Raw genomic sequence first — 25,200 nt, forward strand, 5'->3', positions numbered from 1 at the left:
GAAGGAAAAAAATACTTGTGTGTTAATGACCATTACACTCAGCACCAAAAGATTTCATTGTCCATTATTCCCTTCCTACAGAGAGATCCTTGAGCTCATATCCCATCTGACTCACAAGTAGAATATCAGATTTTCAACATCCAAACTTTAAAAATATCAGAATGTTGCATATAGACTGCAGCTGAGTCTGTAATTAATAGAGCCATCTGTGAAATTCTGATTTGGAATCTCATTTGGTTTCTGGTCTTTAAGTGCACTTTGTGTACTGATTGGAAACCCTGGCCTTGCTGCAACCTGCAGGATTTCTTCTTCTTCCTCCTGTGCTTTCAAGTATTTCTTACAGTGCCTGTAGAAGCCTTGAACCTTGTCCCTGCTGCTTCTGTTGTTGGAAAGTGTACTTTAGTTCCTCAGTTGATTTGCTGCAGTTCCTTTTTCAGATGTTGAGTGTAAGTGCATCTGGAGGCAGAATCCTGCATGAAAGATGCAGATTCCTGGAAAGAAGAGAAGACTAAACCCCACTATGTCTGTCATCAAATTTTACCACTATTCACAGAAGTTTCCAAATTTCATAAATATCCAAAGACTCTACTTCTCTGGGTTTCCCAGTTACGGATGTGCTCTCCACTCCATTACACTTATTCTGTTCATGATTATCTTATACCTCTTGGAGGACCATCTGCTGTTTCTAAAAATTCTTTATCATGCCACCATCCAAACCTTCTACATCCACCTTTAAATCTTGTTCTCACAGTTTACAATCTTTCCTTTGATTTAAAACGGATACCTCTAAAAATGATTTTATGATGCCCTTCATGAAAGATGTTATATAGAAGTAAATTAAATTGGGCTTCAGCAGCTTGTGACAAATTACTCCTGGCTCTTAATGCCAGCATCAAGCCAAAAACAACCCTTCTCATGTATCAGCAATGAATCAATCTTCCATTTAGACTGCTTTGCCTTTAGCAAAACAGGCCACAAACTCAGGGCATCTTGAAATGCCAGATAAAGCAAAACACATGAGTACGTAAAAGAATAGGGGATTTATTTTTTTTAATTTCTTAATTTTTTAATTGATCTGTCTGCTATCAATAGGTTGCAGTAGTGCAGATCCAGCAAAGGAATGTAGCACAAGGATATTTATAAGCTTTATTTCTAAACATGCTTTGTTTTTAAGGCATCAGTGTATTTAAAGTTCCCTCCTCACTCTACCATAGTGTAATTTGCCCAGGTACCTTACTGCTTTGCAGTTCAGCCAACACAGTGAGCAGGGATATGGAACTGAAAAGTGTAAATGCTTATCATTTCTTCTCACATGCTTGCCTGTGACCTTATTGATGACATTTTATTATTTTTTTTTGCCTTACTAATTCTGTTCTCTGGGAATTGAAATCTAAATAAAAATTGGTTTTCACTCAAAGTTTAATCTATTAATTATACACTGGGCAGAAACATAATTGTGTAGATTGGAATCATAAGAAGCAAGTACCTTTGGATGAACGTGTTCTTTGTGAAAAATAAACGTAATTTTCTCTTGTCACTGCAGATTAAGTTTCTCATTCGGAGATGCTACTCAGCTGAGTCCCTTAAAAAAATAGTCTGATTGAACTGTATTAGGATTTGGAGCTTATAGCACATCAGAAAACGTTGCTGTGGGGAAGCTACTAGTAAGGGGGTCTCAGGAGATAGGGATTTTCCCTTTCTCTGCTTCTGATATATTGTGAGACCACGGGCAAGTCCTTTTATTTTGACCAGTCATTACCATGTCTCCTAAAGACAAGGACTACCTTTCTCTTTATGTCATTTGTCATGGCATTCCCACAAAGCTGTATTCTCCACGTAATTTCAGAAAAAAATAGTGGAAAACTTGCGTTCATAATGTTGTAGCGTTTTTATTTTTGTTTCCTTTACAGAGCTCAGAGGGCTGTAAACCAGTTACTAATAATCATGTTATCCTCCAAAGGAGATATATTGCCTTTGTTTTAATGGTACAGGTGCAGTAGCAAATCTGCCTGGGGTACAGCTAAAATCTGTCCATCTGTGGTGAAGCTACACTTCTACTTCTTGTATTTCACTGTTCATCTAGACCAGGTTTCCATATTATTTTGCTGAGGCATTAATCCATTTTGTCTAGTCTCTTCTGTAGCAATATCTGTCAAAATTTTCCTCTTTGTATTTGTGCAAATAAAATCCAGTCATGAAGTCAACTGCATGGCCAGTACTTCTGCCTGCAATATTTCAGGCAGCATTGCTGTGTCAATAAAGGATTTGATGATGTATGGTATCTGCCTGACACAGCAGAGCTAACACAAACCACTGGTGTCAATGTAGTTATAACCAGAAAGTTCAGCTTCTCTTGGCATAGCTATTGTTGCCTGGAAGCGTGATGACATGGAAAAATTACACCTGCAAAAGGCAGTTTTTATACATCTGTGGTACAAAACTATAACTACAGAGGAGGGTATAGCTGTACACTAGCAGAACACTCCTCTGTATTGGTATAGGAGTACCTACACCAATATATCACCTTTGGTGATGAATTCCTGTCACTGGCTTGGTGTGATGTTGGCATTGCAATAGGAATGTGTCTACTGGATGAATGAGGAAAAAGTGATTCAGGGCTCAGAGATGTGTTTCGTTGTGGTCATGTTCTTGTCACTGTGCCTGTCCAAAGGTTGGAGATGAGGCAGAATGGAAAGAGCAGGAGTAATGGTGGGGTACAAAGTAAAAACCAGGTGTGAGGTAGTTCTAAAGTGTTAAGGAAACTTCGTAGTCTGACCATTCAGGAGCCACTGAGACTTTCATTGCTGGGACCGAAGCCCCTTCACAGCAAGTGGCTCCGGTGACCCAATGGGTCCCCACTTGATTCCCTTCACACCCCACTCTCCCACGGTTTCCTCACTGGCTCAACCCCAGTCGTGGAGAGTTCATCATCAGAGTCACGAGGCAGACTTGGTTAGCTGAAATGAGGAGAGGAAGAAGTTTCAAGTAAGCCATGGGAAGGCACAATGCTGAGGAGCAACAGAAGAGAATGTATGCATTGGTACAGTCACAGGAACTGGGAATTGGTCACTTGGACTTTTGCTTGTAAAGGGATTTGAGAAGTGTTTAGGTATAACACTGATACGCAGATAGCACTAGTGCAGGTATTTCACTGTGGTACCTTGTTGTCATTTAACTGCAAGTTGTTGAGGTTAAAGCAGAAATCACCATGTGCCTGAGATTAGATGGACATCACAGTCCTTTCTGGTGTTAGATCTGTGACAATACATCCTGTGTGGGTGTTAGCTTCTCTCACTCTTACATCTGTACATCATGGTCTTGAAATCAAGAAATTTTGCAAATGTATGGAAGTGCTACCAAAGGAGAACCTTTGGCATAGGTATTAGGTATTTGTTTTGTCAGACAGAAATGAGTTTGTCCTCTGTGACGTTTAATGTATAAGTTCTAAAAAAAAAAAAATCCTATATCTACACTTACACCTTTTGTCACCTCTAATGTTTTACTTAACTACAGTGTAGTATGAGTGCAGATAACTTATAATAGGTATTAATTCCCTGTAGTTGTGCTGAATGGTAATTACATACAGTATATTTTTTAGTGTAACCATTCATTTATGCTGGGAACCTCTGCTGCTCAGTGTGAGATTTGACTCTCCCCTAAGTCAGACTTTCCATGATTTATTCATAGGGTGAGCATTTTGGGTTTTTTTTAAAACTAAATCCAGCTATTTTTATTCAGACATTCCATCAAAAGCCTATTTAAGTAGAAGTAAAGTTTATATCTGAATTCTGAGTTTTTCATGGCCCTTGACAAACCAAGAAAGAATCATCTTTTCTTCATGGACCAGTGAGTTCTGAAACAACTTACCATACTGCAAAACTGTATAAATACAGAATATCCTTTTTTGTGCTTGTCTGGCTGAAGGCTTGAAAAAAGCTACATGAATCTAATTGAACATACACTAGAGTTGTAACTGATGATGCATACTAACTTTTGGTGATGAATTTGCCTTTGTAAAACCCATTGTTGTTTTTCCTACTCATTAATCCCAAAGGATTTTTTCTGATGTAAAAAGATGTTTGCCTTGACTCTGAAAAAAATTTGTATTATTTCACCCTTTTAAAACAAGATGTGGAAGGGAAATAGTGAAATAAGTTTTGTTCCAAGTAATTTGAAGTGACAAACCAAAGTTGTGTTATAACTTAGAAGAAGTTGCCAAGAGTGGTAAGTGGACTAGAAGCTACTCTGAGGAGGTAAATAAATAAGAATAATTAATTCCCCTGCCATGGGGGGAAGAGCATCCTTGACCAGCAGCGTATTTTGTAATAACCGCTCCAGATGAGTGAGTAGAGCTCTATGTCTGACCTTAGCTGGCATTATCACTTGAGAAAGACCAACTCTGCTTTTACCATCTCTGTGTGAGCTGCATGTGGTGAGAACTTTGATTTCTTTAAGAATCAAGGGCCACCTGTCTTAATATGTGTGATTTTCAAATTTATAGTTAATATTTGATTTTCGAGTCGGGTATCAGACACTACAAGTCATTCTGCAGTGATGTATTCATAACCAGGATACTTTGTACAAATTGCACTAACTTGGGTTTGAAGAACATGCATGAATACTCTCGAGGTTTGGGAGCACATGCTGTTGGTTAAGGCTGTTCTCTCCCTGTGTCATTTTTGTTCTGTTACAGAACTTAATGGTCAGTGACACAACTAATCAATCACTTAATTGTTTTCACCCCATCACTTTTCACAGAAATAGGCGCTAAGTACAGGGATTTTATTATTCAGTCTCCTTTGCACTTAGAAATTAGTCTACTGGTGCTTTTATGAGAGGGAGCAAGGAAAAAAAAAAGAAGGAAGTAGCAAGCAGAGATAACGATTTGTTTGTTTTCCCCCAAACTGCAGTGACCACACTTTGGGCAGCCATGAAAGTCTTCGCAAGGCAACTCCCTGTGTTCAGCTTCGGCTACACAACACTGCTCACCTGAAGCAAAGTTTGGCTCGAACAGTAAGTTGTCTTTTTTTCCTCCACTTTCTTTAAGCATCCCTGAAGGAATAAAATTCCACCAGTCCTTATACATAGCAACTTTCGGTAACAGTCAGAGAGATTATTTGCTTTCCTGAGGGTGCATATATTATTGCTGAACTCCAGGTGAAACGTACTGGGAAACATCTCTGCTTTGCTCCCATATTTATATCTAGTGAGTTACTGTAGAGAACACGACTGAAAAAGAACAAAGGTTACTTTTTCAGAAAAAAAATTGGTTTTGTCAGAGTTTAATGCTGTTTTTTTCAAGTGGTCAGAGAATTCTTATTTTGCATTGGCCTTTCTGTTTTGAAATATAACAAGGGCAAAACTTCTCAAGGTACTATGTAGAATGAATTAGATTTGGATTCTTGTCATTATCACTGAAAACCAGGGTAGGTATATAAAAGCCAGAATCACTGATGGTGTGCTTGTGCATGCATGATGCGTGTGCGTGTGGTTGGTTGTACCCATGCAGAAATGTCCTTGCAGAAAATGTTGTTTTATCATCATCTCTAAATCCAGGGAGATTGCCATTAGGATTCTTTGACTTTAAGCAACCTTGCAGTGGATTACTGAGCTTCAGTGACACTGACCTGTGTTACTAAATGTGAGCTTTATTCTCAGTGGACAACCTTGATTTACTTCCAGCCCAAAGTTTGCAGTGCAGCAGATGCTTTGCTCTGAACAGTGTTCACTGGCAGTGTGTTATCTCTGTTCACAGATAGTACCAATTACCTGCTTTGCATAGGTATGATGATAACCTGAGTCTGTCAAAATATGGGTCAGATGACAGATGTCTAGCAAAAAGAGGGTAGGGGCTTTCTTTTAATTTGTATGTGTTGCCATGTGAAACCTCAAGTTCAATATAATATTTTACCTGAAACATTAAAAAAAGGACTATAATGAAGTTTATTATATATACATATCTAACATTTTAACAAGTTTATAGATAAAAGAATTATAGTTTAGTGCTAATATGTGTTACCCCAGTTTAAATTACTGGCGTTTTTCACTGCCAATATTATTCACTTATTTTTGAAAAGCTATTGATTCTCTTTGACATAGCATTGTCTAAACAAAGTAAATTGGGAAACATGAAACTTTTCATCACCAGGTCCCTTCTTCAAATATGATTCAGATCAGTGAATTAACAAATATTTGCTTTCAGTCTAGAGAAAATAGTTGATGTTTGAATATACCTTCAGAAGGCGCTGAGCAAGTGTCCATCTCATATATTCTTTTTCATCTCACCCCCATATCACAGCAGTAAAAAGAACACATTCAGTGAGCACTGGAATGAGTTTTGCCTTGGGAAAGTATCTGTGGTACCTTGTTGTCATTTAACTGCAAGTTGTTGAGGTTAAAGCAGAAATCACCATGTGCCTGAGATTAGATGGACATCACAGTCCTTTCTGGTGTTAGATCCTGTGTTAGGGATGGAAAAGATCATTCAGCTGCCAAAGGGGCTTGTGAAGAGTGAAGCGTTGGTGATTAGATGTAATTATGGACACGTGTAAATATGTGTAATGTTGGAAAAGTTATTTACCTTTTCTAGGTCAGCATCTACTACTATACATCTTCAAAACTGGAACCTAATGATGTGTTCAGGACTCTCTTGTGAAGCTTCAAAGCTTGTTTGTGCGCTAAGGAAGTAGAACTCTACATTAAGGCCATCTGTAGGCTGACTCTTGCTTACCTTATGTAACCCTGTTGAATTCAGGTTGCATAGTTAAAAATATCTGTCTGTACATGCAAGTTACTATTATTTTATTATTATGCTTAATAACCAATATAAGTGGATACTTTCAAGTAATGAGCAACTTTTTTTTTTTAAAAACAGACACTTTTTGAACTTTAGCCAATAACTTAATGTTCACAATTCTTTTGTAAAGTCAGCTGAAAAACTTATCTTTTAAGGTGAATACTTGCTTTCTTTCCTTTTGTGGGAATCTGGCATTCTATTATGAAGTATTCAGAGCAGGAAATTGTCTTCAGATGAGCAATTACAAGCAAGAAACTTGGCCAAGGGCTTTACATGGAATCACAGGTCCTTCAGCCTAGTGGATGACCTTTAATTTGATTTTAGTTTTTGGAGACATGAGATTTATCAGCCTTAACACTCTTGAAGAAAAGTTTTTTAAGACATGAATTTTCAAGATGCACAATTCCTACTAAACTGATACAAGCGTATACAGGGAGCATAAGGTTATAGATTTTATACCATCTAGACAGAGCTTTTGTTGACAGGAGTGGGAATTCTGCACCTTAGAGGTTTTTCTCCACACACTGAAATCTTGAGATTGACAACAAATAGGGAGAAAATCCAATAGTCCTCTTGGTGGCCCAGTGTACACTGGTTGCAGTAATACTGAATGCTGACTACTAGATTTGTTTTGACTACACACCTGTCCTACTCTGTATTTTAACCCAGGTCTCTAAGAAGTGACTCTTCAACACAAACCTCAAGTTGTAGTGGGTCAGAAAAGTTAAATTCCTAGCAGATAGGTGGTGGTTTGGAAGAAATGTTCAGTGGAACAGCATAGAAGGAGAAACCTTTATCCAGATACCATATCCAGGGAGTGCTCTGCCTGTCCTAGAGACCTGTTTTTTTCAGAGTTGTCCCCACATTCTGATTATTTCAGAAAAACCATAAATCTTTGTAGTGGAGAGGCAGGAAAGAATACCTATGGGTTCCTAACAAAAGCCTCACTTCCTCCCAGAAAGGGATTTTTGGACTAAAAGAGCCAGGAAGTGATATTTAGTCAGAGGCCCATCATGGGAAGAAGGTGGAGATTTTTCCATATTTAAATGTTTGCAGTTTTCTAGAGGGATTGTGTAGTACTCAAACAGAAGGGAGCTTTGTATTTAAGTGTCCCTCAAAATTGTGCTACTGAAAAATGCTGCATGTTCTATTAATATGCTTAAAGTCTCCTCCAACTCTGTTGCTGTTTGACATGTTTAAACAAGGTTTAATATACTGCAATGCACTATGGAGGCCAGGAGCAGAGACTGAGCATCCTTGATGCTTCAAGTTTTGGAAATGGTTATAATTACCAGGTAGCATGATTACTAGCACACAATAATGTCTTTCAGCCAGGTAACTAACAAGCTTGGAAGACAAATCAGCAGTGTTCAGGCCATTAGAAAATGTTCATTATCTCAAAGAATTTGTGGAACCTACAATGGGGTTTTAACTAGGGAGGGTGACATTTTAAGATCTCCTCAAGTGAATTATTGATCACCCCTTCACAGTAACACACAGTTCTGAGAGCTTCAGGCCATGAAGTTACTTCCCGTTACTAATAATAGCAAAGAACATGAGCAGCTCTTGAGGTGGAATAAGCCACAGACACAGAGTTTTCCTCCAGCTCCAGGGCATGCTTGTGACAGAGCACTTGTAGAGAAAGGAGAGGTTCTGCTAGCAGGCAGGAGTGCCAGTGAGTCTGTCAGGACCAGAAAAAACCTAACAGAGGAGATAGATACGGTGCATTCAAAGCTGCAGTATTTATTTCACTTTGGACCCAGTTCTATAGATTTCTTCAGCTCTACTGAAATCTGCTCCAGTCAAACTGAAATCAAGGCTCTGACATAGCCTATACTGAGCTCAGAGTTAATTTTGTTGTTGCTGTTAACTAAAACATAGGGGACCCCTGGTGGCCTAGTGGTTAGCGTGCAGGACTTTCACTGCTGCGACCACGGGTTCGATTCCCAGTCCCTCCCGGGCAGATGGAACCCGTTAGCCCTGTGAGGCCATCCATCTATGAGAAGGATACTCTAAACAAACCTACGTCCTGAGGACCTCACTGCCATTGTCCAAGCTTGCTTGGCCCCGGCAGATGAACCTTAGGATTAAAGGGTGGGCTCAGTTCAGCGCAGGCTGTGTCTCACCTAAAAAATCCATTGCGCAGGCTGGAAAGGTAAAAGACCTTTCCCCAAATCTTCGTTCGCGAAGATGGGCCATTATTATTAACTAAAACATGTGCCTTTGGCCATAGAATACACTGTAAAGTCACAGACTTAGTGTCAGGTTCTGGAAAATAAATTTCTTTCTCTCAGAGTTCATGTAAAAAAGATGTGTAAAAAGTGTTCTTTTAAAAAACAAAAAAACTTCAAGACTTTTAAGATTCTTCAACTATCTCAGACAGTTATGCACTACTGTTTATATTTGTGATATAATGTGCACGTACTCTTGGGGAGAATTTGATTTATGTAATGTATATGATCCTTCTAAATTTTGAAATATGAACTATGTTACATTATAGAAATCTCCACTAAGGTTGTAATTTAACTAGTGTCATAGAAACATATGAATATCTTGTCACTCTTCTATATAATAATCAGCCATATGTATTCAGATAAATAATTCACATACACCCTGTTGCTGGAGTCCATCACATCCTCTTTGGATCCTATCAATCACACACTCATGATTCTTTACAGAGTGGATGTTCAAAAACAAGACATGGGTTCCCAGAAAGGTGGTCAATGCTTCATGATATCAGTCCCTTAGAAAGAGGCACTTGGACAAGCCCTTCATAATGGGCTTTAATCCTTGGTCAGTCCTGAAGAGGTGAGGTAGTTGGACTAGATGAAAACTGTAGATCCCGACCAACTGAACTACGTTGTCCTTCCCTCCTTCCTCCCTGCTTCCCCCTCTCCCCTCTCTTCTCCTCTTCCCTCTACTGCATTTCATCCCATTCCCTTGTGCCCTTCTTGTAAATTGGAATAACACTGACTAGCTTCCAGTCAGCAGGGACCTCCCCAGACTCCCAAGGCTTTTGCTAGAGGACTGAGGGGATCATGCCATAAGATCCACCAGCTCCTTTAGTACTCTGGAATGAATCCCACCAAGGCCTTGCGGACTTAGAAACATTCTTCAGTCATAACACACACGTATGCTGGAAAGAACTATGCTGTTTATTGGGTGCAGGAGAAGGGGGATGCTGTGGGGCCAAAGCTACTCAGTGCCATTGTGTGGGTCCAGGGGAGCAGCAGGGCCAGCTGGACACTCGTCTGCCCTCAGTGGGGCTGTCTCATGGGAAACACTGGATGTGGGAGCCTGCTGGGGAGGAGCGTTGGAGGGCCCTGGAGCTGCATCCTGCCTCTGGGCACTCTCAGTCCCCAGGAGGCCTCTTCTGCCAGCCAAGAGTTGTCGGTCGTGGGCCACCTCTGCTGGTTGTAGCGTTTCTACAGGGAGTTCCTGGAGGCCCCACTCCATGTCCATCATCCTCTGCAGTTGGGCATACAGGCCGATATTGCACTCCTCGTAGTCGTTGTCCCCTCGCACTGAGTACAGCAGCTTCTCAATGGGCTGCCTGCACACGGGGCAGTTTTGTCTTCCCCTGACCCACTGCCAGATGCACTGCCAGCAGAATTTGTGCATGCAGTAGGTCACGTAGACTGGCTTCTCCATGTGCCCCAGGCAGATGGGGCACTGGGAGTCTTCTGCTACCTCCATCAGTCCTGCCTGGGGCGACTGGCTCAGGCTGCCACCACTTTCAGTACAGCTGCTCTCCCCCATATCTTCTTTGGCACCTGATGCCATGTCCTGCCAAGAGAGATGTGGAGCTTATCTGGCAGGAGGGGCACTCGGGCTCGCTCGGGATGTCAAGCTGCAAGAGGTTCTGGGTCATCTGTGATGTCATAATCCATCACTAGGTAGATCCATCATCCGATTGGATAAGTAATTGATGATGTCAATAATGCATCACTTGGACTAGATTATCACTCCAGGTCCCCACCAATTGAACTATATATTCTCTCCTCTCATCTCCTCCTTTGTATTTCACTGTATTCCATTCCATTTCCCTGTGCCCTTCTTGTAAACTGGAATAATGTTTATTAGCTTCCACTCAGTGGGGAGCTCCCCAGATTCCCAAGACCTTTGATAGATGACTCTGGGAGTACTGCCATAAGATCTGCTAGCTCCTTTAGTACTCTGGGATGAATCCCACTACAGCTGCATGGACTTAGGAACATTTGAGTGATGCAGCTGGTCCCTTACAATTTCTGTATCCACAAAGGAAAAGCCACTGTTGCCACAATTGTGCTCCTCCAGCTCAGAGTACCAGAGAGTCCAAGGATTATCACCATTACAAAAGTCTGAGACAGAAAAAGCATTGAATGCCTCTGCTTTTTCTGCATTCCCATTTACCAGAGGACCATCCTCATCAAGTATGGGTCCAGTGTTTTCCTAGGGCCTCCATTTACTACTGACATACTTAATAACTTCTGTGCCCTTTCTGAGCACTTCATGAGTGCTTTCTGACACACTTTCTGAGCCCTTTCTAATAAAGAATGGCATGAAACAAGGCTGTGTTCTTGCTCCTACCCTATTCACAGTCTTTTTCAGCATGATGCTCCAAAGGGCCACGGCAGACCTCGATGATCAAGACATTATCTACATTCGATATCGTACTGATGGAAGCCTATTCAACCTAAGGCGACTGAAGGCCCACACCAAGACCTTTAACCATTTTGTCCGGGAGCTGCTTCGTGCTGATGATGCCGCCCTTGTCGCCCACACAGAAGCAGCTCTGCAGCGTTTAACTTCCTGCTTTGCAGACGCTGCTGAGCTCTTTGGGCTGGAAGTCAGCTTAAAGAAGGCAGAAGTTCTTCATCAACCTGCACCTCAGGAAGTCCCACATCATCCCCACATCACCATTGGCCAATCAGAACTCAAATCAGTTCAGCAGTTTAATTACCTAGGCAGCCTCATCTCCTCGGATGGTAAGATTGATGGGGAGATAGACAACAGGTTAGCAAAGGCATACAGTGCTTTTGGAAAACTCCATAAAAGAGTATGGCGTAATAAACACTTGAAGAAAAGTACCAAGATCAGTGTTTACAGAGCCATTGTGGTGTCTACTCTCTTATATGGATCTGAATCATGGGTCATCTACTGCCACCACCTGCGTCTCCTAGAACGCTTCCATCAACGCTGCCTCTGTACAATCCTAAACATCCACTGGTCAGATTATGTGACCAATACGTCTGTTCTAGAACAGGCCGCAATCACAAGTATTGAGGCCATGTTACTTAGAACACAACTGCGATGGGCAGGGCACGTCTCCAGGATGAAGGACCACTGCCTCCCTAAGATCCTGCTTTATGGTGAACTTGCCACCGGCTGCCGCAAGAGAGGAGCTCCGAAGAAAAGATACAAGGACTCCCTGAAACAACATCTCAGTCTTGGCCATATTGACCACCATAACTGGTCTACTCTGGCCTCCAATTGGGAGGCCTGGAGACACACCATCTATAACGCTGCTGATGCTTTTGAGAAAGCACGCAGGATCACCCTTGAGGAGAAAAGACAGCGCAGAAAGAATCGTGCCTTGCAGAGTGTACCATCTAAGGAGTCTTTCTGCTGTGCCTTTTGCAACTGGACGTACCTATCTTGTATTGGCCTTTTTAGCCACCAACACGCTTGTAACAATCGTGGGTAGAGCCCTTCCCAAATCTTCGTTTGCGAAGCCTAGCCATGATGTAAGCACTTAATAAAATCCCTTCTTGCTTTCTGGCACAGCAAAAGCCGGGGGAAGAAATGTCCAGTTCCCTCGAGAAGGAAAGCCTCTCGCTCCTCTGGGTCAAGTTTTCCCTCCCAGCTTACCTCTACCTCTGCGAGTCATCTCTCCCCCTGGCCCACCACTGTATGAAATCAAAGCAGAACTGATGCATGCTGTAGGCAGCGTTGTCTGCCTTTTTTATGGCTCCCAGGTAGATGGGGCCCTGGAATATGCTACTGTCTCCACTTGCCCTGCCTGGATTCAAGTACATCCTGTTCCCCTGCTGAATCTAATTTAACTCTCCTTTTCTTCTTCTCTCTTCCTTTCCTGAACACTCTTGCCCCCACTGGTACCTATAAAATGCCACCCAGTGTACAGGAAGTATGATAAGATATTCACTAAACAAAATTTCAGATCAAAACATCCTGAACATACTTAAGAACATTGCTGACTTTGGAAAATACAGTACAAATTTCTCCAACATACATTCTTCTTGTCAGAATGATATATCTCACTATACACCTCTCTTCCACAGTGTGGGGATGACCAAAGAAGGTTCTGTATGAATCAGCTGTTAAGAGACACTTGTGCCATGAGACTGACTCGGTAAGCTGGTATTTAGCAGTACTTATGTTTGCAATTGTTTGTATTTGCAGTGAACCTCCTTGCCCCAAAGGACAATTCCAGAACTACTGGAGACTGGAATGATACCAAAGAGAAAGACAACTCTCTCAATATTTCAGACTCTTATTTTGAGACCTTAGTGATTGTTCAGGAAAAATCAATAATCTCCTTTAGATCTATGTAATTTTTCCTCATTCTTTTCCTTTCGTGTCACTGAAGTTTTCACTAGAGATTTCATGTTTCCCAAAGATTCCCATGATTGAAGGTGTCATAATTTTTGAGATTAAATACCATAAAAATAATAGGTTTGCTCTTCATTAGGTCTGTATTTTCACAGTTGAGTGATCTTCTAAAAATTTTTATTGAATTTTTTTTTTATGAAGGCTAGCTAAGACAAGCTTTTAACTTGGCACTCAAAGTGCATCTGGCTCTAAAGCTAACCTGTGATGGACAAGCACTAAATGAGAGAGATTCCTCATTCAACTTTCATTGTATTCTGTTTCATGCTTTTAGATAAAGAAGTAGTTAACACTTTTTGTGATGTTTTTTGTCTATGTCTACACAGCTATCAAAGATGTACAAATAGGAAGTATGCCTGTGTGATGACACACAGGTGTTATTAGTTATCTAGCAGACAAGGATATTCAGGATAGCATTGGTAGCAGTGCTTCAATCATTGTTACTAGTTGCTGGATTTGTTTCCTAATAATTATGTAAAATTATGGCTACTTTATACAGAAAATTCCCTAGGAAAGAATAAACTGATGGAAAACACGCTAATTTTTTAAACTATCATTATAACTAATGAAATTATTCTGTAACCTGCATTTAGGCCAAGTATTCTAATAAACATGCTTACCTGGATGTAAAAAATCAACAAGGCAACCTCATATGTTCAGAACTACTTTCGAGCTGGGCAATGCTATGGAAAAGATGTTATGCCTGGAGATTTGGTCAAAGCAGAGCGACAACTTGTGTTAGCTATGATTTAACAGGATTACAGGATGAATTGCCAGGCAGCTACTCCACATACAAAAAGCCTGCCTAGATAAAGCTAGTGCAGATTGGAAATAAAAAGCTGTAAAGGCAGAACTACCTCTAGGAGGAAGTGAATGGTAGTGCCTGCAGGGAAATGCACTATGGTATTGGCACAGGGAAGGCCACCTAACATTTCTCTATGATTATTTCAGTGCAATGATTCTCCTTGTCCTGCTATACAGATAATGGAAGCCTAATCATGTACCTTGAAACCTGTACTTTAAGGCCCTGCTTGCAACCCTTATCTCTGATTTCTCAGCCCAGCTGAGATACATGAGGACACGCACAATTTCTCTGTAAACAATAGTCCATTTGCTCTGAAGAAATCAAAACACTTCTGTGACTTTCAGCTACCAAACTGCAATGGGGGTAGGAGAGTGGGGGGGATTTCCTTCTAAGCCTTCTGAAGAGGGAGAACCCTAACAGAAGACGAGTGGGGGATATAGGAATGCAAAAAAAAGTCAAGAATAAGGTGACAGAGTAAAACAAATAATGCTTTCTGCGTTAATTGCAACTGAAGGTAGTACAATTGCAATTGAATATAAATTGCAATTTCCACTTTTTCGTAAAAGCATGTGCAAACACTAACTACCTCTGATGACCATCAAGGCAATAATGTGTCCATTTTACCACTGATATCAGTAGGGTAGGCAGGGTGTAAAAGTGGGAATTAAGGTTTCCATATCCTTTCCTGATGATTTGACCCTAAAGAGGAGGCTGACACAGAAATGCCCTGTGAGTCAGACACTAGTTTTGTCTCACAGGTATCTGTTTTTGGTTTGTTCCAGCTGACAGATAATCGACAGCCAGAATTTCACAGTGCTCAAAACAGAAAATTACACAAACACTTCCTAAAAGCAAAACTCTGATTTTAGTTATCTTTTGGTGATAGCACTTGGAGCCTGTGGTCCTGAAATGGTGAGATTTACAGCTGAAGCATCAGTTCTGGAGTTCAGTGTAGAAAATGTATGCTCCTCCTCATAATCCTAATTAATTTAGTGAAGCTTTGCTAAGACACAGCAATCTGCTTGTACAGACTTTGTGGTAATTTGATGTATAGCATGACAAAGGCATGGAACCACAGAGTGGCATATGTCTGTCTACAGAAGTAAAACAAATTCCCAGCTTAGGTAAGGCTGAGGAAAAGGCAGTTGCTGAAACTGAGAATGTAAACTTGAGAACTGTATGCAAATAAAGTTTAGTGGACTGTGTAGCAATGGTTTCCCTTTTTATGACACACGGTTTTATACTTGTGATTTAGTATGGACTTTCGAAATGTAGAGCTTTTCCAGATGTTTTGCAGATTTTTTTACCTGATTCTCAGCAACTTTAGTCCATGAAGTGATTGAGAAAGAAGGCATTGAATCATAAAATCATTTAAGTTGGAAAAGACTTTTAAAATCATCAAGTCTAGCCGTAAGAAAGTAGCACATGCTGAAGTTCATCCTTCTTCAAGGTACTATTTAAGCACTTGCTTAACCTTAAAGAGTAAAATAAATGGGATGTGAAGTTCAGTAGACACTGAAATAGCAAACCACTTCTTGAAGTTCTTTAACTTGGGAAACTTGTATCCTCCATGTATACATAGATTTTTTGCATCTATTCTTTGTGGCAAATAACTACCAAAAAAACCATGAAGGTCCAGGCTCAATTACATGATGTCTACATACACACTTCTCCTTATTTTATACCAACATAAAAAGACTGTCAATTAAGCTATTCCAGACTTACAGAATGTGCAAGGAAAAAAAAAAAGGAAAAAACACCCAAACCTGTTCTCTTTATCTAATTGTTATTAACTTGATGTTGTTTTTTTCTGATTTCCAGGCAGAACCTTTTCTCTGTTATTATGAACTATAGAGATCAAGTGGAATATCTGTTGCAAAATGAGGTATTTGTTCTCAGTTTGTTATACCAGAAAAGCATTAACTTCTACGTGAAAGGTGTCTAATTATTAATCTGTCTCAGATGCAATTAAGAAAGACTTTTAATTAAGGCTGTTTAATCTGACTTTGAAAGGGTATACATTCTCTTAATAAAACTTGGCTTGAAGTTAGGAAGAAGGTGCTACAAATTTAAAATATCAAAGGTGACTGTTTCTAAGTGTCAAGGAACCTGTAAATAAAACCAGGACTATTTGGGTTGACAGTATAATATTTGAAATTAGTAGAGGTATAATGCATTATATGTATCTGCAAAATTTGTCCGTGATTTGCAAACCCACAAGCCTAATGTTTACATATTTAGAATATATATGCAAGCATGTGATACTTTGAAGGATTAGGTTTAGACAGCAAAACTCCCAGGAGCTTTAATTTTAAAGCATTGTGGGCTGCCAATTGAATGCTACATCCTTAAAGGAAAAATCTCTTAAGAAATCTTCTCTGCTAACTAGTGTTTTAAGGACAAGTGTCTAAAGGAAAAATTGAGTCATACCTTGGAAGAAACCACGTGCTTATTTGATTTGAATTTCAGATTGTCGTTATAACTGACTTTCAAGGGTTTAAAACTAGAAAGAAAACAAAAGATGTTGGTAAAATCAAAGAATACTGATGTAGCATGGAGATATTCCAGGGCATCCCTTCCAGAGTTATAACTCATTATGCTAAATTATGTATTTCTTTGGAATGTATGTTAAAATATAAAGTTATTATTTTGTTTCAGAACTCTGTCACCTATGTTTAAGTCCAGATTTTAATCTCTCTGGATATTCTCAATCCATGGGTATTTCTATTTTGAATAGTCAGAAAACATACACTTGCATACAAATGTGTATATATGCACCCACTATATATAAAAGCACATGTACATGAATACATAGATATCAATAAGTATGTAACTAAATATATAGAGATAAAAATATACTGTATTTTTATGTAAATCTTTGATACTTTTTCAAAATGCATGCAAATTTATAAGCTTTTGAACTGTGCCTTGCTACAAAGTAAAGCTCTGGGTCTGATAACTGTGTAGGTATTCACTGAATTTTCCTTTGTAAGCTACATCTCAAAGGAAAGTATTTAGTGTATAAAATGTGATGCAGCCATAACCATTTGGAAAATTGAGGTCCCCAAGCTGAAATGTGCATATATATTTCCTTACTGAAGTAGACCCATCAGGGTAGTTATTTACATTCCCTTGAAATTTTAGGGCCTAAAGTAAGAAGATTCTAAATTCAAAGAAGGCTGTAACCTCAACATTAATGAGACTTTGCAATCCACCCTCTGTAACTGATGCTGTGTAGATATTCCTCAGACCTATAATGAAGCACTCTTAAATTTGTTTTTGCCAAAGATTTTTACCTTGAGTAAGCAATTTCTTGAGATCATTAACTTTTTATAAAGGGAAGGAAGTACATTTTTCAAATATTCATACTATCTAAAAAAATATGTGTGTGTCTAGAGCTAAACTTCTCTGTAGTTAATTTTTTTTAATAAGGTCTTGCCTACTCTGGGACACTCAATAAAGTTCATATGAATTGCTTAAAAGAGCAGTATTGCAAATTAATTATATAGGTCAGATCACCATGCAGATGTTTTCATTCAAAGGTATCAGCATATGGAGCTTTTTCAAACGTGCAATAGTTATAACTAGTGTTATTGATTTGTTTTAATAAGTGGCTAAAAAATTATGGAGCTGTAATGTAATAACTTACAAATATGTAGTAAAGAAAGCAAAAAATGAGCAGCCTTTCTTTTGGCCTTTGAATCCTTGTTTATTTATTTTCTCTAACTTCTTACTAGATTCCTTGAAGAAGGCTTAAAATTCGGATCGTTATAACTGCCCCATATCCCAAGGCTGCACAGGAGCTGTTATGTCGATTTTTAAAACTAGCACTTGCAGCACTGGGAGGGTTGTTGCCCTTCTCTGATTCACCGCAATCCACCCTCAGCACACACTGAAATTTAAGGCAGTGGGAGTTATTCACATACACCAAATTAAGTGCACACATACCTGCTGAAGTTCTGTACTCAGCTGGAAGTTCCTTAAGCATTGGTTTTAATCAGACAGATCTTGAGATTCTCAGTTAAGAAAGCAAATCAACAGTATTTTGCACATTTATCTGCATATTTCTAAATTTACTTGTTCAAAGACTTGGAGACACCAATACTTTTGACTTATGTGACAAGCCCACTGTCATTACTAATGATAAATTAAATGATAAATTAATGATAAATAAATGGAAAATTCATTTTAAGATGGATAATGCCTCTATAAAAAAAAATGAGAAAAAAAAAATTAAGGTATTTGGCACAGGGAGGCGATTGGTGCTGTTAGAGTTGAAATGTAAAGAGTGTTCCCAGAGTCAACCAACCAGCCCTTTTGATTGCCCTGATAACACTTGACATGCACTTTATTTAAAAACGTATTCAGAATGTGCTATTGCTGTAGCAAAGACTTTGTAATTTTTTTATACAGAATATAGTAGTTCTAGAATGCAGTAACATTTTTTTAATCATATAAATAATTGAAACACCAAAATATCTTTCTAAGGTTCTACTAGTATTTAAATATGTAGAAGCAAAAAAAAAAAAAAATTACAAGTTGTTGACTGTAATTGGAATTTCAGAAGATGTGAAACTTCTGCAAGAAATTAATCTCTGTCTTCCGTTTCTTGGAACAGAAATCGATGTCCTATTCTACATATGAAAAATGAAAACTCTTTACATGATAATATCCCAATAGAGAAACAGTGTGAAAGAAGTCACCATTCATATTATAGAGTATTACATAATTTTTTTATATGTTTATTCTCCTTCATCTGCAATATGCTCTTCAGAAATAGCTACCATAAAAACAATGTGTATAGTATACTAGCTTCTATAAATATTAAGTACTTGATAATTTATCTATAAAGGGAATAGCCTATTAAAAAGAAATTGATACATCCCTCAAGATATCCAGCTCTCTTTATGGAATAGTATGTGTATGTACAAAAATATATAAACTGTGGCTTTGGTTTAATTTGTTTTTATTTTTCCCTGTCCAGAGAGCTGTTTCTCTACTCAAGGATTACTTTTGTGTATGCCCATTGCTTGTGTACTGCTCAGTAATTGCCCTGCATAAATATATTTACAGGCATAAAATCCGATGTTCTAATAACCCATACCTACCTGTGAAGAGGAAAAATGCTAAATTAAAATGTATTTAAATTAAATGCTGAATTAGAATTATATTTAATATTCATTAAAAATTCTATATAGTAATTAAATATATATATGTACATGTACTTAAATATAGACAGACATTTCTTCAACAAATCAAAATAAACCAGCATGTATAATGCTTTGGGTTTGTCAGTGTTACACACAGTAGGAAAGCCATGCCATTTTTATGGGTTCCTACTTCAGCTGGCAATATATGCATGCACAGAGAGTAAATCTTGTGTAAGAGTTCAGTTATAAAAACCTACGTGGTAAGAAAGAAATAAAAAAGAAAGGAAATGTCCTCTTTGTAAATTGATAGAACAATCAACTTCAGACCAAAGGAGAGTCTAAAGTTCTCAAGAGATCATAGTCAACCTTTTCCTCCCTAGAACCTGTAGTATGAAAAGGCATTACTGTCCTTGATTACTAAAAAACCCAACAACTTATATTTATAAGAATCTGATCACCAAATATTTGAGGATATTTTATGTGATTCATTCCTGCTTTAGTTCTGCTGAAGGCAGATAATGTGGAATTAGTCACCTCAATATATTTTTATATTTATTTGTATTAATGACAGGTGTTAGCCTTCTCGGTGCAGTCTGCACATGAACCTTAAGCTTGAAACCAGAAAGTTCATCTTAGTACAGTTTTTCTTTTTCAGGCATGAAATGGATGAGTTAGAGAAATGGTTTTATCGGTACATAGACATGCTGTAGTGCACTAAAAGGAACATTTATCAGTACAGAAACATGGAGAATATTTATAGGAGAGCTTCTGTGTGTTCAGAGAATGTATTTTAAGGTTTAATGAAGTGATAGAACTGTGCAGGAAACCCATGAATTTTTATTTCTTTATTTATTTTCCTGAACATAGAGTACTTGATATTTGAAGATTGCATTTTCCTTCCTTTGGGATCCAAATTTTTTTCCTTGAATTCCCCAAGTATTTCTGAGATTATTCATCTAGAGATTTTTTTCATTAAAAAAATATTTAAAGGTCTAAATTTATGATCAATCGGATTTAATAGTTTCAACTATATGTATATTTTTGCAGAAAGCTAGTTGCAGAAGTACTCGGTCCACAGGTGTCAGATCATGCAGCCTCCCACAGAGTCACTATTTTTAGGAGGAACATGGCTGTTTTCCAGCTCTCACAGAGATGGGTAGGAGACAATAGTGAGGATAAATTCAGAGAATCATAAAACCTCAGAAAGCTTGTGAATCGCTTGGGTTCAGGCTTCCTCAGAAGTTTCTTTACACTCGAGGCTTTCAGGCAAACCAATGTTTTGCCTTCAAATCAGTCCTTAATACCAAATTTGATGCAGTTTTCAACAAGGAAAATAATTATTTTGCAGAAAATAATTGGACTTCAACAAAAATTGTCTCCTTAGGAAATTGTTGGTCACTAGTGATTTCAGTGTAGCCAGACTAATGTATGGGGTGTTTGAATTTTGCTTGAGCAGATACGATTTTCTACACACTCACTGGCATGAAGTTTATGGTAAGGCATTTCTGATAAATGCTTTGAGTCTACTGTTTGCCTTTTTTTTTTCCTTTCTTTGCTGTCAACAGCATCAAGTTGATCATGTGATTGAAGCAGCTAAAGCAATCTGCAGTGTCCTCTGCTTTGTGGAAACCAGAGACATTACTGATGCAGTCAAGAAACTCAGTGTGTTGCCACTTGTGAAAGCGCAGGTAAAAGAAGCATGTTGATGTCCTATTTTTCTCCTTGAAACTGAAACTTGAGTGGGTATCACTAATTTTTTATTGATCCAGTCCACTTACTGTCTTGCTACGTGTTTTCGCTTTGACAAACATTAGGTGAGAGGCACCACAAAGAAAGAAAAGAATGTTGACAATGTGCAACAGAAGAGCAATAGAAGACTTGTTTTGTGTTTAACTGTAACTGATATTCTCTTCTGGTTCTTCTTTCTAGTTCCTACTGAACATACAAATCTCTGCCTCACCATATCACCTATTTACCAAATTGTGATTTCAAAGTATTAGATTTTTATATTTTAGCCTAGGTTGTTAACAAAAATTAAAAAATAGCCCAACTTTTTTTTCTGTAAATGTCACTTGAATTTTGAGGTTTTTTTCAGATTGAAATGTTTCTGCTATTTATGCAGAAAAGGACCAGCATCATACAGTCCTGATTTTAGCTGAAATACTCTTAAAACACAGAAATGGGTTTTCCAGGAGTTTCTGGAACATTCCTGTTTGTTCCAGTTTGTGAACTGGGACTTTGGAGGGTGATATCTGTTCTCAGTTTTGACATCATCAGCTGCTTTGGTACGACCTCATACAAGTCACTATGACCTGATTTACACAAGTTCTGAGCACCCAAAAATTCTTCTGAAGTCAGCATCTTGAAGATGCAGGTTCTCAGCAAATTTGAAAATCAAGCCATTAATCACTTGGATTTAGTCTGATGTAGTCATAAGTCATGCTAATTCTTTCAAACTGTAATGAAATTCCCTCTTCGCACTTTTTAAAAAAGATTAAGAAGTTACTAAGAAATTTTCTTCTTTCCATATATGGTGTTTTGTCATTCTTTCTCATGGCAAATGCTGTTTAGAAAAACATGCCAAACTGGGCGGGATGTTTGTGTTCACAACGTTACCCCCTTACAAAACTTTTATTTTTTTTTTCTCATGGCTTGTGTTATGTGTAAGAACACCTATGACAGGGAAGTAAACAACGGGATAATTAGTATTAACTGAATTAACTAGTGAGCGTTAATTAGACACATGTCTAGCTAAATAAGTGGAACTTAATTATGCTTAATATGCTGTAAGACTGGGAAAAGTTAGTGTAATTCTTTTCATAACGTCCCTTGTGTCATAGGGCTGATACACATCAATTCTATACTGTCATCTATGTACACTTACTCTTACCAGGTTCAAACCCTCAAACAGTCACCATTGTACAGAGGCAAACTTCTTCCTGAGAGCTGAAAAAACTTCCCAAAAAGCAGAAAGTATATTAGTTGAAAAGGCTCCAGTGACGTTCAGAAAACCTCTTTTCTTAAATCTCTGCATTTTTAACCTCTGTTTATTCCTCTGAGGTGGGGTCAGGGGGAGGGTACAGCTTCCAACTTAAAGTACAGGACCCAAGCAAACAGTCTCTAGAACATCAGTGTAGCTCTCTGCAGGTCTGGGTTGTAAGTAAATTGTAAGTAAATCCCTGCACCATGTTTCTGGAGCAGAGGACACAGATTCCACAGAGCTGATGCTGCATGTCCCTGGGCAGAACCAGCTGAGGCCTTCTGGTGTTGGTTATATGGTGTTGGTGCTGTCTTTCTGAAGGTTTGCAAGTGTTCTGAAGGACCAAGCTGAAAGAAACAACATAGCTTTAGGATTTTTGTTTGTTGCTCAGACCTGACCAGCTGATTCACTTAAACCTCTTCCCTTGCATCCTTACTAGGTCATGATTCACTGTAAGTCTTGTTTCTATAGCATCCTAAATATTTTCATGTTTACTTCAGCATTCAATTATTAGAAGTCGCTATTGGGGATAAACTCCTGCATGAATGGGTCTGCACAGCACACATTTTATGGCATGTTGTGGAATTAAATGGAAATAAGTATATCACAAAGTTTTTCCTGTGTATAAGAGGGCAAATACAGTAGAAAAAGAGATAAAAGAAGTAACAAGGGATTCGTGTGGTCTGCTTTTCAGTTAAACTACAGACTGTCCTGAGAAGCATCAGGATGATCAGCATCTTCTCCTTAAGAAAAGTATTTTGCCAACACAGAATCTTTCTTAAGAGATAGATAAAGAGCTTGATCTGGTTAAAATATAGAAAGGACAGTAACAGAACTTCCCTGTAGAAAGGAGAGAGCAGAAGAACTGTATTGGGACTAATTTGCTGAAAGATTTTTTTTTTTTTTGGAGGTAAGAAAAATTTAGTGTATTTCCTCTTTGAGTGTTCGGGTCAGCTCTGTGAACTCAATGTGTAAACTGCCTCCTATGACTGGCTTATATTTACTGCATATCCCTGAGTCCATTTTCAGCCCCATCCTCTCTGAATTTGAGCAGAGAAAAAGATACAGTGGTCAAAGAGCCAAATCAGTTCCTATTAGTGTGGTTTGTCCTGAACAGTCAGAAAAACCCACGTCATGTCATGAGGAATAAAATAATGGGGTAAAAAACAAAGAGTACAGGTCACCCTTTTCAAGTGTAAGGTTTCTGTTGATGTTCGTGTTTGCTTCTGATTGTCTTCAGAATCAGTATTATTCAGAATTATTTTAGAGATGAAGTGATTGCTATTAGGCAAATAATTGAATTATGAGCTTATCTATCCTGTTATAAAAACAAACAAACAAAACCCCCTGCTCTGTGTTCCTCTTTTGCTCATTCTCCAGCATGTGCCAAATTTCCAACTCCACTGTATAGACAGTCTCCAATATATACAGGTTCTGCTGAACCAACTTCACGTACTTCCCTGCACAGAGGGGGTAACACACTTTCCTTTTTCTGTTTCCCCTAGTTAGGTTATAAGCCCTTCAGAGCAAGGAACAACTCTCCTTATCTATGTGTACAGTCTCCAGCACAGCAGAGAGTGCTGGTCCTGGCTGTGATCTCCAGAGGCTAAAATGATAAGTGGTGGTGGTGGTGATGATAATGATGCTGTTTGTTTCTCTGTAATGAGCAAAATCATACTGTTCCTGAGTACCCTCTTCTGAATGTTAAAAAGATTGTGTCCTGATTGAATAGTCTTAAAATATTTTTCTGTCCTAATATTCACTAAGAAGCTGCTCCACGTTTCTCCTGAAGACTCCTGACTAGACTGTTACTCATTTTTTAGAGTTTTTATGTTATTGAGGTTTTGTTCCCTTAACATTGCCTTTCAGGCTTGGTTAGCTGAACTGGTTGTCTCTCCCTTGAAGCCTTCCTGTAAAAGCTGCCTGTGACCTTTCCTGACACGCTGCTCCCTCTTACTCCCTCTTTGCTGAACCAGACTTGACTAACAACTGGCTTCAAACAAGTGAAGGAGGATAAAAAAAAGAGTCCAACTATTCCTGCAGCAGCAAACGCTGTTGCTGCTGCTTACCTTTTCCTCCTTTGAGAAATAGTTGCTAAGACAGTCGATTAGACTGCAGCAATCTAGAAAATGTTCAGGTTTGAGTCTATAAGGAACTTCATCTTTCTCAGCAACTGAACTATAAATGCTGTGAAAGCAGTAAAGTATGTTTCTGCATGTTTTGTAACCTGAACACCTCCATTTTATGAAAATAGAGGTTACACATTATATGCAACTATCTCGTGTATAGAATAGAACATAAGCATAACAAATCAGATTGTATCTATATTTATCAATATTTATCCAGACAATGGACCAGCTTTCCTGTCTGTAGCAACATATGTAGTCAAAATTAGTACTTAGCAGCTAGTTGTTTGATGGATTACGACTTCTCCAAACCTCTTTTGGAGTTAAACTCATATTGAATTGTAGGGTCAATTTATGTGAATATGGGCACTGACAAAATTATTAAATATTGCAATATCAGTGTATACTGTCAGATTGCTTGAATTGTTTCTATTATGTCCATCAGCATAGTACCAAAACATTTTTTTAGGTAGAAGAGAGGCTTCTTTTTCAGACAAGCAGGTAACTTGCACGGTAAGTTTAGTGACATTTTTGAGGTTACCTGTTACATCTCAAGTGCTGTGGCATTACACATCAGGTAAAGGAGAAATGCCAAAAAAAAATTCTAATTGCTTTTTCACCATGGTTTCCTGATGCTTTAGTGTAATGTATGGTGTGGTTTTGCGTGGAATACTTTTTAACACATCCATTTGGCACATCTGCACATAATGCCTCAGGGAAACCACTGCTTAATT

The 25,200-nt window shown here is 38.6% G+C and overlaps 2 protein-coding genes across 2 annotated transcripts in view; one reads left to right on the forward strand and one right to left on the reverse strand.

Annotated features, from left to right (window-relative positions):
- Nucleotides 1–25,200, forward strand: part of PIK3C2G (phosphatidylinositol-4-phosphate 3-kinase catalytic subunit type 2 gamma) — a 206,943-nt gene that overhangs the window by 13,372 nt on the left and 168,371 nt on the right. Inside the window, exons 5-8 of the mRNA XM_027699722.1 lie at nt 4,911–5,013; nt 13,078–13,148; nt 16,032–16,095; nt 20,926–21,048. Of these exons, the coding sequence (XP_027555523.1) occupies nt 4,911–5,013; nt 13,078–13,148; nt 16,032–16,095; nt 20,926–21,048 (361 nt within the window). The remainder of the gene's footprint in view (nt 1–4,910; nt 5,014–13,077; nt 13,149–16,031; nt 16,096–20,925; nt 21,049–25,200) is intronic.
- Nucleotides 9,931–12,693, reverse strand: LOC113975562 (putative E3 ubiquitin-protein ligase RING1b). Its single transcript, XM_027699721.1, has 2 exons — nt 12,647–12,693; nt 9,931–10,582 (listed from the first exon to the last, which is right to left on the reverse strand). Exon 2 carries the CDS (start codon nt 10,577–10,579, stop codon nt 9,992–9,994), a length of 588 nt encoding a protein of 195 aa, XP_027555522.1. The 5' UTR covers nt 10,580–10,582; nt 12,647–12,693; the 3' UTR covers nt 9,931–9,991.

This window comes from Neopelma chrysocephalum, unplaced genomic scaffold (assembly GCF_003984885.1).
Source record: "Neopelma chrysocephalum unplaced genomic scaffold, ASM398488v2 Primary Assembly neopelma1_139, whole genome shotgun sequence".
NCBI lineage: Eukaryota > Metazoa > Chordata > Aves > Passeriformes > Pipridae > Neopelma > Neopelma chrysocephalum.

What these genes read in the sequence shown, in the direction of transcription:
- LOC113975562 (XM_027699721.1), bottom strand. Translation starts at nt 10,579, where the DNA reads ATGGCATCAGGTGCCAAAGAAGATATGGGGGAGAGCAGCTGTACTGAA.